Below are 18,363 nucleotides of genomic sequence, written 5' to 3' on the forward strand. Positions count from 1 at the left end.
ATGTCTGTGCACATTAATTATTATTACCAATATTATATCGATTGTTGTAGAATAGTAACATCATCGCCACCAACATAATGTTGCTCTAAATATATACTATTTGTTTCCATTATTATGTAATCTAAACAAAAAAAACTATGGATAACTGTTACAAATTAAAATATGATCAGAATTCCACATCATCTTCTGAATTTCTTGATCCTTTTTATTTAAGTGATATAATAAAGGGGTTTTTGCCAAAACTAACCCACAACTTGATTTTAATCCCAAACCTATACCCAAACTTGAATCAAATGCAAAACTAACCTAAAAGCCTAGTGAAATTACAGCTCAACCCCTTGTGACTAAACAAAAAAACAGAAGCCATTTTTACGAATATAGCCCCAGTAAATCGTCTGAGTCGTCTGAGATGTTGGAAGTCGTCTGGACGACTGAAGTGTAAGTCATCTGGTACCAGTTTATTTTAAAAATAATTTATAAATCTTGTAACAAAATATTTTGATGCGTGAAAAATAAAAATCAAGTAATTATAAACAGTTTTAAGTGATATAAATTAAGATATGATAAAATTGATTTGTTTTGAAGATAGATGAGTGGAAGTAGTGAATCATGAAATACTTTGGTTTAGGAGTTTGGCAAACATATGTTGTAGTATTGTATGTATTTTTAGGGTTAGATTTTGGAAAACTAAAATGTTTTTTTCAAAAATTAGTTTTCACCTATATGTGTTTATTTCTGTGTATAGTAAACACTTTTCAAGTTTGATTTGGTTTTATGAAGTGCTTAATTAGATAATAAGTTTAGGGGTTATGTTTAGGGTGTGGACGACTTATATTTCAGTCGTCTGTTGAATAATTTACCCGGACGACGTATATTTCAGTCGTCCACATCGTACCGAACCTTTAATTTTACCAATGTACGTTTTAACCTAACCGGATCATTTTACTCGGACGACTTACATTTCAGTCGTCTGGTGAAGAAATTAAAACAGACGACTTACATGTAAGTCGTCCAAATATTCCCGCCTAAATTTTTTAAAAAAAATTATTTTCTCGCTTAAATAATTTAAACCAGACGACTTACTTGTAAGTCGTCTGGAAAGTCTTCTATTTTAGTTTCCCGCTAAAAATATTTAATTTCTCACTAAAAATATTAAACTCTTCTAGACGACTTACTTGTAAGTCGTCTGTTTTAATTTCTTCAACAGACGACTGAAATGTAAGTCGTCTAGGAAGTCGTCTGAGTCAAAAATATTTAACCTAATTGGATTTTTTTTCTCCCTATATAAAGAAAATTTACACATTCTCTCTCCTCCTCTCAAATGGCTGCAACAAAAATGTAATGTTCATCATTCTAAAACTCTCCAACCTCTCTCTAATCTCTTTGAATTGAAAACACCAAACTTTATATGAATTTTTCAGTTTTGTCTCATGTATTTCTTACTAATCTATCTCTTTTGCAGGTTTTTAATCAAATGGTACTCATCTTCCACTAATTTAAAGGTAGATCTATTAATTTTAGATATGTATTTTTGTGTGTTCTATAAATGTAGATTTATCTAATTTTCCACTCATTTTCTCTATTTTTAAGTCATTTGAACGTTTTTGGATATGCAGGTTTTTCAGATCTGGATTTGATATGCAGGTTTTTCAGATCTGGAAGACTTTTGAGACGACTTACTTGTTAGTCGTCTGGAAGTCGTCTGGAAGTCGTCTAGACTTCTTGGAAGTCTTCTGACAAAGTCGTCTGGACTTCCAGGAAGTCGTCTGGACTTCCAGGAAGTCGTCTGGACTTCCAGGAAGTCGTCTGGATTTTTCTGAGCGTTTTGGTAAGTTCTTATGTCTGATTTTTCTTCATTTGGTAACTTCTTGTTGTATAAAGTTCTTACTTTTTTCCCAAACTAAAACTCTCCAAACCTACTCTAATCTCTTTGACTTGAAAACACCAAACTTTATATGAACTTTTCAGTTTTGTCTCATGTCTTTCTTACTAATCTATCTTTTTTGCAGGTTTTTAATTAGATGGTACTCATCTTCCACTAATTTAAAGGTAGATCTATTATTTTTAGATATGTATTTTTGTGTGTTCTGTAAAGGTAGATTTATCTAATCTTCCACTCATTTTTCTGTTTTTAAGCCATTTGAACGTTTTTGAATATGCAGGTTTTTCAGATCTGGATTTAATATGCAGGTTTTTCAGATCTGGAAGACTTCTGGGACGACTTACTTGTTAGTCGTCTGGAAGTCGTCTGGAAGTCGTCTGAAAGTCGTCTGGAAGTCGTCTGGAAGTCGTCTGAAAGTCGTCTGGACTTCCTAAAAGTCGTCTGGACTTCCTGTAAAGTCGTCTGAACTTCCTAAAAGTCTTCTGACAAAGTCGTCTGAACTTCCTGGAAGTCGTCTGGACTTCTTAGAAGTCGTCTGGACTTCTTAAAAGTCGTCTGGTCTTGTCTACTCAAGTGGAATCCAAGCTTGTCTTTGTAGAGAAATGATCTATAATAGTTTTGTTTGTGGTCTGTTTTGTGAATTGCATATCTACTCTTTTAGTTGTGAATTTTTTGTAAAATCAGTAATAATGTTTTCCAAGATGTATTAAATGTGCTAACAATGTGTTTACACATTTACAAATCAATGATATAATAGACTTCAGTAGCCTTTTTCTTATCTTTGGATCTCTCATATGCAATAATAAACTCCAATGGTCTTTTCTCATCTTAATAAACAAGAATGTTGGTAGCTTCATATTGATACAACATTTTAAGAAGCATTTAACCCTTCTTCCAACTCATAACAATAGTCATCATTATTGTCTATAACAATAATACTTAAGAGATAGAAACAAACAACAGTAACTAGTCAAAGCATATCATATTTTTTTATAAGTTTGCGTTGAAAAACTTAGTCAAATTTAGTAAAACTAAGGGAGAGAACATATTTTGTAAATATGAGTTTTACATATCTTGAAGTTACTTATCACTCTTAAAAATACAAGTTATTCAAAAACTAACGTAGAAGACTTAAAAACTAGCAGAGAAGACGCGGACGACTTCAATCTAAGTTGTCCAGACGACTAAACTATACGTCGTCTGGTCAACGCAGCGGTTATTTTAGCAATTGACTTTGAAATCTGTTATTTCGGACGACTGAAAAATAAGTCGTCTACTATTGTTTGGTTAAAAAAAAACTCCAAAAAAGCTAGACGACTTACATTTCAGTCGTCATAGGTTAGTTTTGCATTTGACTGGATTATTTCAGAAGTTTGACTTTTCTGGACGACTTACATTTCAGTCGTCTAGTGAAAATTAAAATAATAATATTTTTTTTAAAGTAGACGACTTACAGTTAAGTCGTCATAGGTTAGTTTTGCAATTGAAAAAAAAAACTTCAAGATTTAATTATATACAGACGACTTATAATTCAGTCGTCCACGAGACGACTGAAATGTAAGTCGTCCAGGATTTACGAGGTTTGACCAGAATCTCGGAAAAAAATCCTCGACGACTTACAAGTAAGTCGTCTGGTGGATGACTGAATTATAAGTCGTCTGTGTATAATTAAATCTTGAAGTTTTTTTTTCAATTGCAAAACTAACCTATGACTACTTAATTGTAAGTCGTTTACTTTTAAAAAAATACTATTATTTTAATTTTCGACAGACGACTGAAATGTAAGTCGTCTGGGGAAGTCAAACTTCTGTAATTATCCAGTCAAATGCAAAACTAACCTATGACGACTGAAATGTAAGTCGTCTAGGTTCTTTGGAAATTTTTTTGAAACCAAACAATAGTAGACGACTTAACGTTCAGTCGTCTCAGGTTACAGATTTCAAAGTCAATTGCAAAAATAACCTTTGCGTTGACCAGACGACTTCCAGGTAAGTCGTCTACAGCCAGACGACTTTCAGTTAAGTCGTCTACAACCAGACGACTTCCCAAGTAAGTCGTCTACAGCCAGACGACTTCCCAAGTAAGTCGTCTACAGCCAGACGACTTCCCAAGTAAGTCGTCTACAGCCAGACGACTTCCCAAGTAAGTCGTCTGACGAACAGATCTGGAAAAAAACTCGATGTCATACCTTAAATTGGTGAGATAAGTTCCTTAGCATACATAAGGCTTCTCCAAGCACACAGAATCACAAACGAAAGTCACCCACCCAGAATCGTTAGCTTCTATGACTCTATGAACCATAAAAATTTTAGAATCAAAATCTTGGGTTTTTTAGCTCATTGTGGAGAGAAAGTGAGAGATATGTTGTGTTTAGTTCACAAGAATGGAAAAAGAAGAAGGGTAAATCGATTTTGGGAGCATTAAGAGCTTCAAATTGGTTGTTCATGGTGGTTGTGGTATTGATGACAATGGCAATCTTGTAATTACTTGAAGATGATGAGGGTGAGAGAGTAAATATGTCATTTTCGAAAAAAAAAAAAAAAAATTGATGGCATTTTCGTAAATTATATGAACTTGTGGGGTGAATAGGGCAAAACCAATTTTCAAAAAAAAAGGAGGTTAGTTTTGTGTTTGACTTTAAGTTGTAGTTCAATTTTGCAAAAAGCCCTATAATAAAAAGATATAGATTATCTTAGTAAATGAAACTATATATAAACTATCTCCAAAACCTATAACTAACCAATCTTAGCAAATAAGAATAAATTAAAAGATTGTTTTCCTACACACAGTTGACATATAATTTTGGAACATTAATTAGCAAACTTAGCAAACCAATACATATATATCCTCAAGCTTACACAAGTATTTAACATCTTCATTTTTTTTTTTAACTTTACATCTTCATTTCTTGGACCTGATGAATGCATAACAGTTTTCAGATTGAAAAAATATGAAACTCCCGCGAGGCTCCATGACCATTCTTGCTCTCTATATTTTTATCCATCACATGGAAGCACTCGAAGTCGGTGGACTGACACAAGAACTGATCAATGGTATCTGCATTGAGAGCGGAGATTATGAACTTTGCAAAAAAATCATTCACAAACATTTAGAGACAAAAACAACGAATCTCTTAGATCTCACCCATCGGTCTCATATTCCGCATCGCTACTGAACACGCCAGTGATACACTTGTCTAACGGCTTACACTGACGAAACCAGTACTTTCTTAAAAGTACGCCATGAGTTTTGTCCGGAAGAGTACGAACGGATGATAATAGACATTTTATCCACAAGAAAGATCTTGAAAAGATGTAGGACCGATTTTCCGATACCTCTGAACAAGAAGAAGCTTTTGATAGAGAAGAGCAGAGTGATGAAAATCTTGATCACCATGTCGGCGGTTTCCGGGTATATGGTGAAAAATGAAAATGGTTATTTGCTTAGCTCAGTTGTTATCGAGCCTTGCTTTTTCAATAAGTAATATATTAAAACCGGGTGATTGTGGTCGAGTGGTAAGGAGACGAGACTGAGACGCCAACACATTTTAGGTTCGACCCACCTGCTGCGCGAAACTAAGTCACAATTATCCTGATCACCTAACACGGATATGGGCTTATGCTTTAGGGCCCATTTGAATACCCGGAGAGATGGTCTATCCGTGGGCACCTCCCCTTGGAGATTAGTCTAGGCTTCTTCATGGACCTGAGATACCCCAAGTTAATAAAAAAAAAAGAGTAATATATTAATTAGCGGTTTGTAAGAAGAAAAAAAATCCAATATAATAGTATTTGAAAGGTTTGGATTATATTTGATTTTAATAAGTTTTAGATTATTTGGTTATATTAAAAATTAAAATCTTATATAAAATTATAAGATTTGGATTTATATATTTTTATCAACAGACTTCACAAAACACCATAAATTATAACAAATCTCTTATAATTCACTACTTCGATTATTTTAAATAACAGAAGATTTAATTGAAATTTTTTAATTATATATTCAATAACACATAGTTTTAAAAAATAAAATAAAAATAATAGTTGAATAACATATGATTCATCGCTTCAATACAGATCACTCTAAGTCCCAGATTGAATATTTCCACTAAAAAGCATACCATCCATTTTCTCTGGTTTTTAATAAAAAATAATCGTTCCAGACTATAAGTTATAATTGTTTTTAAATTTCATCTGAAAACTCTTTACCAATGCATGTAATGGTTTGTCATATTATAGTAAATAGTGTGTGTCTTTTTACTTTTTTACTTGCTACTCCAGGATTCCTAAAGTCTCTTGACTAAACAATACGTTAAAGCTTACCAAAATTAGATTCCATGCAAGACTCTGAACTTCTATCTGCAAACATATACGTAGTCAAACAAAGTCTTCTTCAGTTTGGTATTCTTTGGTGTGTTGTTTACCATATAACTAGACATTGACTGAAATTTTTCTTCTGGTAAAGTATATGTATTGCTACATTAATAGATGTACATATTGATGGAGCGGCATTGATGCCAATTTACGGAAAAGGTTATAAAACATGGAATCACTTTTGAAAAATGACAAAACAAACGTTTAAAAGCTAAACAAAAATGCTCACACGGAATATATGCACCACTAAAAAAAATTTGACCATTGACTGATTCATTAATGAGTTCATTAATATGCCTCATTTTCAAAGATAAAGATGTAACCGAGTTCATTCTCAAATGACCACAGAATCACAACTCACAAACCAGAAAAAAAAATGAAAATGTATCGCATTCTATTGGTGTTTTTGTCGATTACACTCGTTTACTCCGTCGCAGAAGCTCTTCTCGATGGGAAGACTCAACAAAGCGTCAACGTTATCTGCAAAAAGACAATAGACACCAAATTCTGCAATGAGGTTTTTGCCAATAACCTGACTACTTCTTCCCCAAGCAAGAAAGATCTCTTGAACGTGACGGTGATAGAAGCTGAAAGAATCTCAGCCAACACGTATTTCTTCATCAGCACACTCCTTAGAGATGCTGGAGACGAGAGGTCCGGTCTGCAAAAGTGTGCAGAAGCTTACGAAATTGTGAACACTGCGTTCACGGAGGGTGTATCTTTCTTCAATCAAGGACTATACGGTGAGATCCTCAAACTCACGGGTAACGTTTCCAATGGTGTTGGTATATGTAAGACAGACTTTAATGTACCCGGTTATCATATCAATCCGATGATTGAGAAAAACAGAGAGACAGAGGTCTTAGTGGCCATGGAAAAGATCATCGGTCATATGGTTTCTTCCTAGTCTGATTGTTGAAGCTTTGATAACGTAAACAAATGTTTTCAGAAATATTATAAATAATTTATTACGAAGCTTCTTAGTTGCAAATCTCTAGTCGCATGCATGTTCACAAGGCGATTTTAGTAACGCCTGATCATATTACTGGTTGGTTTCAACTCATGCCATCTCCGATATAAAACTCCATTTTTTTCTTTTAGAATGAAGTAAAAACGAAAATTGAGTAAAATTGTTTCACCCCTACTTCATTTCTCATTCTACAATGGAGTGATACAAAAAAAAATAGAATACTCCATTTATGGAGTAAATTTCATTATGGAGTAAGATACGAAGTTGGATTGGAAGATTTCTTCACTCCATATTCACTTTTACTTCATATTTACTTTTATTCTATTTTAAAAGAAAAAATAGAGTAGGAATAGAGATGACCTTAGCATGAGTTTCCTTCATTCCACAGTATCTCAAATCATTATCAAATATATAGTTTTTGTCAGAAGTGATTTACCTTATTTTTGCGATTTGCCTGTATGATTTTATTCTTTTAGTTTTGGTCAACGATTTTATCTTTTTGTTTTAATGGATCTTGTCGTCAAATACAAAATCAACCTTTCAAATATCTTAAATATGCTTTGCTACAAACAAAGGTAAGGATATGCAGTTCCGTTTGCCACAAAAAAAAAAAAAGCATCAACGGTTTAAGGCGACACAGATCTCGTGGCACCGTTGACACTAAACCCATAAAAATATTTTATATTTTAATTTAAAATCCCCAAAACACTATAAATATAAAAAATCTCACATAATCCAATACTTAAAATATTTTAATTATAATTTATTATAAAATCACAAATTCAATAACACATAGTTATAAAAATCATATCCGAATAAAAATATGATTAGTCACTTTGATATAATCTACTCTGAATTTTATATCCACTAAAACAGATTTCCTCTGTTTCAAAAAAATGCATGTTTTAAAAATTTTACACTTATTAAAAAAATAAATAAAATTTTGGTTACCAATATATTAATTCCACAATTTTAGCTAATAGAGTTTTAATACAATTATGTTTTTTGAAATTTACCATTTACGCATTGAAAATGTTCAAAATGTATCTTTTTAAAACATTTTTTTTTCTAAAACATGAATTTTTTGAAACGGATGGAGTAGTTTTTCTATGTTTTTAATAAATAATAATCATTCCAAACAGTATAAATTATAAGTGTTTATTAGTTTTCATCTTAAGACTATTTGCCAATGTGTATATATTTTTTATCTTTACCTTTTACTTGTTAATCCTTTATTCCTACTCGAATAATGCATTTTTATTTTATATTGTAGAGGTCCACACCTCTATGGATAAACAATCAGTAAAAGCTTACCAACGTGAGATTCCATGTAAGACCTTAAACTTCAATCAACATTTACGTAGTCAAACAAAATCTTCTTCAGTTTGGTATTCTTCCATATATCACATTGACTATAACTGAAGAAGATTACGATTTCTTTATACTCGTACAAAACTTAGCTAATTTATATATATGCACCCATAAAAAATCTTTTGACTATTGACTAATTTTATTAAGATGCCTAATTTTCAAATATAAAGATATCATCGGAATCATTCTCAAACCACCACCGACTCGCAACTCAGAAACCGAAAAAAAACACGAATAAAAATGTATCGCATTCTTTTTATATTTTTGGCGATTACACTCGTTTGCTCCATCGCAGAAGCGAACACTCAACAAACAGTCGACGCAATCTGCAAACAGACAATAGACATCAAATTCTGCAATGGGATCCTTGCCAAGAACCCGGTTACTTCCCCAACCATGCAAGATCTCTTGAAAGTGACAGTGACAGAAGCTGAAAGAATATCGGCCGACACAGATTCCTTCATCATCACGACAATTACAAATGTTGGAAGCGGGCCCGGTCTACAAAAGTGTGCTGAAGCTTACGCTCGTGTGAACGCATCGTTCACGAATGCTGTATCTCTCTTTAACAATGAACGGTACGCTGAGATCATCGGACTCATGGATGAGGTTTCCTATGGTGTTGGTATATGTAAGACAGATTTTAATGTGCCCGGTTATAATATCAATCCGATGATTGAGAAAAACAGAGAGACAAATGTTTTAGCGGCCATGGAAAAAATCATTAGTCATATGGTTCCTTCATAATATGATTGTTAAATTTTTGATAATATAAGCAAATGTTTTCAGATATATGATAATGTATTCTTAATTAGGGGTTGGCCCGCCCTAAGTTTACATTAAAATTATTTTATATTAAAATAGTTAATTATATAAAATATTTAAAATTTTAATTTATACTGAAAATAATAAATGTAATCTGTTTTTATTCTAAAACTTTATTGTAAATTTAACTAAGTTTTGTTGGTTTGAGTTGAAAAGACCACTAACAATTTTTTTTTTCTAGAGAACACAAAATTATTAAATTTAAAATTAGGGAAAATGTAATGCTTCATATTTTTCTATTTTATTTCCATTTTTAATTTGATATAGTTGAATAAAACCAAAAGTAATAAAACTAATATTTTTTATTTCTAAGAGTATCAGATTTTAATATTATTACAATAACTAATTTTTCACAATAATAAAATAATACATCCATCTCCAAGCTAAATCAATTGAAAATCAAATGTAATGTGATAAAATTATAAAATGTTATATTTTAAGTAATATATAAATAGTTTAAATAATTTCGTAAATAATAATTAGTATATGTTATGTAATAACGAATGATGTTTTATAATATATGTTTGTTTCAGTTTATATTAGATTTTCAATTTATAATTGAATCTTCTTTGATTTTAGTGTTTTACTAATTATGTTTTGTAAAATATTTTAGCATTTGCTGAACTTAAAAAAAAAATTGTTGGAAATTTCGCTCGTGCTATTTGAAAATAATTTTATAAATTAATATAAGCATTACATTTCTAATAGAATTTTACTTGAGTTTCATATCCTATCATATCAAATAATTAAAATGTATTGTAATCATTAATAATCTGGAAATTAAGATGAACCAAACTGCATATAAATGTTTTCTGAAAATTGTTTTTCTTTTCAAAAAATAAAATTTAAAGAAGTAACTAAACTTTTTTATTTGTTTAAGTGTTGGCTATATTGAATGAAAATATATATTTCCTATCTAATCAAACATCTCATTTTCAGTTTCCACTTAGTAACAACGATAACATCAAAAAAATTATATATATAATTTAATAATTAAATTGAACAAAACAACATAATAACTTTATATTTCAGCCCAAAACATTAGAAGAATATATCATCGAGCAAACAATTATGCACATCAAAATTGCAGAGCTTCTGTTTTGAAACTTACAATGATTTTTCAATGATTTCTGGAGGTCCATCATTTTGTTTGTTACTAATTTTGTAAAGCATGAACTTCGTGATAAAAATGAAAAATGAAAATCTGTAAATTTCTTTTTTTTTTTATTATCATTGCCCGAATTTGATGAAAGGTGCAACCATTAGCATCTGTAAAATCTGTAAAAAGAAAGTGTGATGTTTAGTGTAACCACTAGCAGCGCGTTGAGTCTCTGGAATCAAGGGTATCAGAGATGTTTAATTTTTTAAAAAAATTTGGCATGATGACTTAAACAGTTTCGAGTTGGAACTTTACTTTAGTGGGTTGATCTCAGTTTTTGTTATGACCTACGGATAATACGATGAGGAGACGGAATATTAATGTATGTGTGAGAGGATCAGGGTTGAATAATCTTTTTTTTGTCAGCTGTTTTGAATATTCTTGACCTCTGTAACCAGCCAGTAGTTCGATGACCACAATTTAAAAACATAAGCAAAAATAGAATTCTTGGAGTAGACATAATTTTTTGAAGTTAGTAAAATGCAGTTACGGCGGGGCATAATAGCTGAGGACACACACATTTGATTCTTGGAATTGAAAATAACATGATAAAGATAACGATATGCTTTGAAAACACAGAGCAAAGTATCTCACAACTCACTTTTCTCAGTTCCGGAGTATATTTTTTCAGAAAATGAAAATGAAACAGCTTGTAGGAGTAACAATATATTGGTCTATGTAACCAGTTCTACGGTTCAAAATTGTTTAAAAAGAAAGATGCAGAATTCATAGAGAAGAGGAAATACATGTATAAGTTAAAACACTGAGGAAAATAGCTCAAAGTGATACTTATTCGGTTTATGAAAGAATTTAAAAACTGGTTAAGAAAGCAGTTGTGAGATTGAGCGACCTTGTATCTACTCCAATAATCTGAAGCTTAACTATGGTGTGGCTTCTTCGCAGAGTGCGCACACACTGCCTGGGCCGACTCCGCAGAAGACATGTCAGATGAAATAGGGATGTCACTTGGTTCAGTAACAGTTCCTGAGAGGCTTTCCAACATCACATGGTTACTGGGTCTGTTGCTGTTGTCATGAATACCTCCTTCAACACTTTGAGAAGGGTCTATTGTTACAGCTCCAGCTCCTGGAATATCATGGCCAGGGTTGTTATCACCTCCCTGTGGAGGAGTCAAGTAAATGATTAAGCAGAAGTTTTCGTAAAGAGTTTAACAACATGAAGGGAATAGTTTGGTATGACCCCTGAAAGCGGAGGTTGGCCATAATTCGCTGAGTATTTTGTGTTTTTTCATTGAAAGTGGAAGTAAAATCCATGAACTTACCAAAATATCTGGAATAAAACAAATGGAATTATGGGCCTGTATGAGATGATTATCAAGAATTAATAAGATGGGTTTGGAACGTGGTGAATAAAACAAACCAGGCAACTCGGAATTGGTATTAGCTAATGACATCAACTCCTCGTAACCTTGGGGATGAAGTTTCTGCTCTCAGGGACCTCTTCGAATAGGAGCAAAACAGGGGCGTCCGCAAATATGAAGCTTTGCTTACTCCTAGTACCATCAAGAATCGTTTTTTTTTTTTCTACAGGTGCCAAATAAATAATCAAAACAGACTTTAAGCATAGTTACCTTTCCATCAACCAGTATCGAAGTAGCCCAACTTACATACACTACTGCGTTTGATTGACATAACACTTGTTTTAAAATGAATTCAATCAGACGTTCACTATACTGCAAATAACATTTCTATGGATTATTAAAAACTGTGAGGATGATTCTTAAGGGATGAAGCCTTACCAATAACTCGGCCGCGGAGTGATAGTTGGAAAGTCCTTCTAACGGATAGAAAGCGAGGAAGAGGTGAGGCGCTCTGGTGATCCCAATACCTATAATCGAGTGGAGATGATAAACTCAATTTTATTTTTAGGTGAGCTAAGAGATAATTGAAGATCTGGGTAATGTAAAGAGTTTGAAACCAAAGTCGTGGGTGGAGATACTTGTTCGAACCAAAACGCTTGTGTTCATATATAGGCGGAGCTTCAATAGTTTACTTCGGAAAAAGATGAAGCCAATTTAATGCGAGAAAGTGGAAGGTGTGGTGAAAACGACGTAAATGCTTTTTTTTTAATGTACCAGATGATTGATTACTACAGACGTTATACGAAGGTGGTCTGGAGGCAGTGAAGTCTGAAGAGACGGTGGTTCTCCTCTGCAAGTCAAGGATCTTTAGGGAATAACCCTTGGGCTAGAATGATAAAAGTTTAAGAACCCACTTAGTTTTTCAGTTAACAACAGAGGCCCATTCAGAGAGAGAGAGCAACGTTTCACTATGTGTGAAGAAATGATTGCCACGTGTAAAAAAAAAAGCCTCACTCTCCTTGAGGACGTGGAGGAAGGAGAAGAGAGTCAAGGCAACTTTATTGTATAAGATTGCAAAAATCCAAAAATATATAACTTTTTAATACCAAAAATATAAATATAATCTTTTCATGACATATAAGAGAAGAATATTTTATATAATTTTAATAAGATAATATCAAATATTTGTGTATGTGATAATAATTTTTTTTCGTAAAACTGTTTATTAACTAATTTAAATATTATTAAAATTATTTATTACTCTCTCTGTTTCATAATAAGTGTCATTCTAACATTTTTTTTCTTATTACAAGAAAATGTCACTTTACTATTTCGGTGCAAATTATATTTACTTTCAGCTGAAGATTAATTGCAAACTGCATTAATTTTATAAATAATTTTATTTATCTCAAATATTATTGGCCAAAGAAGTGTAATTAATAACAACTTACATATATTTCAACAACTTTCTTAATATGTGTGAAATATGTCATAGTGACACTTATTCAGAACGGAGAGAGTAAATCTATTGATTCACCTAAGAAATTTTTCAATATAATAATAAATAAGATAATATCAAATTTTTGTATAGATGAAATATTGTAATTATCATGTTTCCAAAACTGTTTATTATTAAGATATATAATACAATATTTATGAAAAAACTGTTGAATAAGCCTAAAATCATGGAGAATGTGACAAATTTTATAGTTTTTTGCCATAAGTGTTTTATTTTATTTTTGAGAGTTTTTTGTAAAATTTTATTCTTTTATTTTTGGTCAACGATTTTATCTTATTTTATTTATTTTTATGGATCTTATCATCAAATTCAAAATCAACCGGTAAAGTAACTTAAAATATGCTTTATAACAAACAAAAAAAAAAGGTATGGATATCCGGTTTAGTTGACTTAATAGCTCAGCTCATACTTATATGACAAAGAAACATCAACATTTTAAGGCGATACAGGTCTCGTGGCACCGGTGCCACTATCTGATGCTGCTGCTCCTCCTCCTCCTACCGCAGGCAATGTCGATTCAATATCTTCGTTAACAACACTTTTCACTTTGTATTCTTGTTTCACCTTCTTCTGGTTCTCTTCTTCGTCTTGATTCTCATTCATCTCTCTGTCTTTCCCCCACAAAACGCCATACAGCCCAATAACCACAAGTGCTGATCCCATAAACCTAATACACATACATCATCTAGATCAACGTCATCCGTTATTATATTAATGTTTATAAAGAGAGAGAGAGAGCCTAGACACATACGTGCCGGTGTAGAGTTTCTCTTCAAGAAGAGTCCAGCTGAAAACGGCGACAACTACGAGCAGTAGTGGGCTGAAAACAGATACGTAGAGAGGTCCTTTTATCTGTATCGCCCATGACATTAAACAAAACGCTAACGCAGACGCCACTACTCCCTGCGTTTAAAATTAAATATTAAATGTATTTACTTAATTAAGATTGTTATCTAACTATCTAAGCATGGTGTATGTAAATGGACTTACGGCGTAAAGGGCGGAGATGAGGCGGAGAGGAGAGCTGAGAGACCAATCAGCGAGTTTGTGATCAGAGATCAAAGCGATGCCTCCACATTCGATACTTCCCATCAAACACATTAGAAGTGTGCTCGTGTATGGTGCTGCAAATGTTTCACTCATTTTCGTCTGTAACAAAAAAAATTAATCAACCATAATAATCTGTATACAGTATGATACGTAGTCGTTTGAATGTTGACTAGCCTTAAACTCGTTAAGTTATACTCAAGTTTAATTTTTCAAAAATTTAAAAGATAAATGAAACAAAAAAGGTATACAAAAAATAATATAGTGATTCTTAACAAAGAACGAAAAAGGTTGGCACTAGCCAAATTTTAAAATAGTTAGATTTTAGGTATCTGTTATTTCAGTTGGGTTCAGGTTGTTTTTTCCAGATTGAATATGTTACCTGAATAATGAACCAAACGGCCCAAGAAACGGCAGCAGCCATGATCATGAAAGGCCCCAAGAAGAAGTTAGAACCGTTGGAATCAGAACCATGGTTAGTGATGTTTTGAGCATATGCCCAATGGATCTTGGACTCTCCGATGCCAATGGTGTGACCATGGTAGAAGGAGAGAACCATGGCTCCGGCCACACATACTACTGTCCCTATCACTTTGGCTTGTCCTGATGCCTTCCTAATCCCTACAGCTTCTTGTCTGAAAATGTTGTTTTGAGTTTAAAAAAAGTTGCCACTAACGAGTTTAGTATATGATGGAAACTTTATTAAGGATATATAGATAACCTGAAGATTGCGGCGAGTAGGAAAGTGACCGCCGGCAAGAGGTTAGTTAAGGCACAAGCAATGGTGGGAGATGAATTTTGAAGTCCTATGAAGTAGAGCACTTGGTTACCGGTCACACTGCGAAGAAAAATCAAGATAAACCGTGTTATAAGAACTCTGATAAAAAAAAAAACTCTGTTTTCTTAAAATATTGTTTGCTCTGCTAAGTGCTAACTGCTAAATAGTTATTGAATGTGCTTGTTTAATAAAAGTATACTAATAATATAGTTTATAAAATGAGATTGCGGTTGGCAGGCAAAGTGTAAATATGCAAATACCCGGTGATAGAGCAGAAGAAGATTTGGACAAGAACCGTTAGTGTGATCTTCGGTCTTGTCTTACTGCACACAAGAAACAATGTACGAAATTTATGTTTTCATTAGTTACTATTCATTATCAATTAATTCGTCTAACATCGAATGTGATAATGAAAACAATGTTTATTCATCCCAATCAGGGTTAAGGGATTTAAATCAACTTCACATCTTAATTCTAGAACTAATGATGAGAAAACATGAACGTCGCCGTATAAGCACGTGACGACGTTCAAGTCTCCTGGCACCATGTTTTGTTTGTCTGTTTGTGCTTTCCGTTTAAGAAAGAAACGTGACGCATGGACTGTGTGAGAGTGCGTCACATTTCTCATTTGTTCTCTCGAGAACCGGAAACTATGATGATGTAATTACGTACAATCTCGACAAAATGGCTATGATTGACGATTCTAGATGGCCGGAGAGACTTAAAATAACGGTAAATTGTTAGTCATTAACAAATCTAAAGCTTACCATAATACTATGCGTATATAGGTTAATCTCCGGAAAATAAAACGATGCCGTGTTAATCTCTTTTTCTTTATTATTATTTAATCAATGGAAATTAATAGTTGCCAACTCATTTTAAATGTTGAAAAATAATTAGCTAAAACCCATTCAAACTAACAATATTATTAATTAACTTATTGGAGTAACATTAAAAAGTCTTGACCAGACAAAAATCTTAAATGTAAGCGATATTTCATGTTAATTAATTAAAAGTAGTATTTTGTTAAACTTAAAAAAAGTAATTAGCTTGGTTGATGCAAGAAAAGTCGAAGAGGGAAAATCGTTCTGCAATCGTTTTGTACTTTCTCAGTTAGACGTAAGACGAACCAGATGTTAACTTCAACCAAAAAAATACTAGAAGAAAAATTTAACTATTGAAGTTGACAACGAAAGATTAAAATATAGACTCAAGAAGCATGTAAGAAAACCTTAATTAATTTGAAGCTCAAAAAAACTAATAAACTAAACTTATATTTACAACAATGTTGTCCAAAGAAACAATATGAATTCAACCTTTCGTGAATACAATCTTGTTAATCATATAATAATGCATGTCCAAAATCGTTCGTTGACTAAGTCATATGATTTTTTTGTAACAAACTGAGTCATATGTTTAGATTCTAATTAGTACGTACCGTTCAAGAAAAAATGCGACGGGAAAGGTGGCGATAGTGGCAAAGATTTGGCGGTAAGCGACAAGAATGAGAGGCTTCATGCCGGATTCCATAGCCATCTTCGACGTTATGTTCATGCCTGCGTAGCCGATTTGCACCAATACCATCGCCAAGGACGGCAACAAGTCTCTTGATTTAACCATCTTCTCTTTTAATATATGCTTCGAAAAAAATTATGTTTATACTCTATATCTGTTTCTCTCACTATTACTAATCAATAATTATAGTTCGAGAAACCAAGTTAAGAAAAAGAGAGAGAGAGAGAGAGAGAGGTGGGATCTTTAGAGAATTTAATTATTAATTCCCACAAATATATCTTTCTTTCCATTCGACCTTAAATTTATAGTCGCAAATGTATACATATGTGAATTAAATGTATATATACAAATATACATACAAACAAAACTATATATATTACGAGAGAGATGTTTTAAACAGAAAGGTGAGAAACGGTTCGAGAATTAAGTTTACTTGCAACACATGTGCTCTCTTTTAGGGCATAGGACACACGAAACAATGGGTGATTTTGTATCATTTGATATTTATGGCACTTTATTTAACTTTTCTTCTTGCTGATTACTAATATATCCCGAATTGGCGCTTTCTCAAAAAAATAACGGAAAAAATAATTTTGTCTTTCTGAACTATTTTTCGGTTTCCGTTTATTCATGGGTTAGGTGGAGCTTGTGAATGAATGGAAGTAGCACGCATGCATAAATGTCTTTCTCAAGCTTCAAGCAACCAATTTGCCTTTGAAAAAAACACGTTTCTGTAATATTGAATCAAGGGTTTGGTTTATCGCTTGATTAACCAAACTGATTGAATTATTAAAATTAGTATCATGAGTATTTTTAAACCATGAATTCAGAAAACTGATTGGATTATTTAAATTACAAAGATAACTGTGATTATTTGTAAAACTTCAAAGGAAGAAAAGTAAAATATTCATAATCACTGAAATTGTATAAATAAAGATCTCATATATGTAGGTTAGGGTATTTATTTGAATTTAAAGGCTAGAGACGAAAATAACACTTTTAAAATGGAGAAATATAGGTTGTAAGAAAATAGATAAATATATTGGGTTGAATTCTACCTATAACCATTCTAATTTGAATAAGAAATTAAAATGGATTGAAGATGGTCTAAAAATATTTTAATAATTTCTTATTAGTTAGTAACAAAAAAAAAATTCAGCAATTGCCAAATAATCATAAAAATTAACTTACTTATATTTTAATAAATATAAAGAAAAATAACATTGATCCGGGCCAAAAAGATATATTTACAACATTACATGCAAAAAGAAAAAGAACATATACAAATATACAAAGATCGTACGTTGTTAGAGCAAGAGCATCAGTGAACCCCTCTTGGGATTCATCTTTTCAATTTTTTATTATTAAATTTTTTTCTTTTTCTTTTTGATTTAAAAAAAAAAAATTAGACCAATCGCCAGCCGCCACGACACGTGGGGCCTGCGCTACAGTGTTGAACTTTAGGAGATATGAGTTCAGCCGAGAGAGCTTTAAGAGAAAGAGGTTCATGTGATTGAGTTATTTTATTATTATTTTTTCTTGATTTCTGTGTGAACTCCCCCACCCTGAATGGGGGTGCTCTTAAATTTTGTGATTCAGA

The 18,363-nt window shown here is 32.4% G+C and overlaps 3 protein-coding genes across 3 annotated transcripts; 2 read left to right on the forward strand and 1 right to left on the reverse strand.

The window, feature by feature from the left end:
• The first annotated feature begins 6,573 nt into the window (after positions 1-6,573).
• Positions 6,574-7,233, forward strand: LOC106414415. Its single transcript, XM_013855073.2, has one exon. The coding sequence runs from the start codon at positions 6,635-6,637 to the stop codon at positions 7,163-7,165; it is 531 nt and encodes a 176-aa protein (XP_013710527.1). The 5' UTR covers positions 6,574-6,634; the 3' UTR covers positions 7,166-7,233.
• A 1,606-nt stretch (positions 7,234-8,839) lies between these two features.
• BNAC05G06940D lies at positions 8,840-9,346 on the forward strand. Its single transcript, XM_013853825.1, has one exon. It carries the CDS (start codon positions 8,840-8,842, stop codon positions 9,344-9,346), a length of 507 nt encoding a protein of 168 aa, XP_013709279.1.
• Positions 9,347-13,784: 4,438 nt separating this feature from the next.
• LOC106414530 (WAT1-related protein At1g09380) lies at positions 13,785-17,045 on the reverse strand. The gene is made up of 7 exons (XM_013855169.3): positions 16,687-17,045; positions 15,509-15,571; positions 15,192-15,308; positions 14,853-15,105; positions 14,414-14,572; positions 14,175-14,326; positions 13,785-14,090 (listed from the first exon to the last, which is right to left on the reverse strand). The coding sequence occupies exons 1-7, from the start codon at positions 16,866-16,868 to the stop codon at positions 13,859-13,861; spliced, it is 1,158 nt and encodes a 385-aa protein (XP_013710623.1). The 5' UTR covers positions 16,869-17,045; the 3' UTR covers positions 13,785-13,858.
• Positions 17,046-18,363: the final 1,318 nt, after the last annotated feature.

Source organism: Brassica napus, chromosome C5 (assembly GCF_020379485.1).
Source record: "Brassica napus cultivar Da-Ae chromosome C5, Da-Ae, whole genome shotgun sequence".
NCBI classification, from domain to species: domain Eukaryota; kingdom Viridiplantae; phylum Streptophyta; class Magnoliopsida; order Brassicales; family Brassicaceae; genus Brassica; species Brassica napus.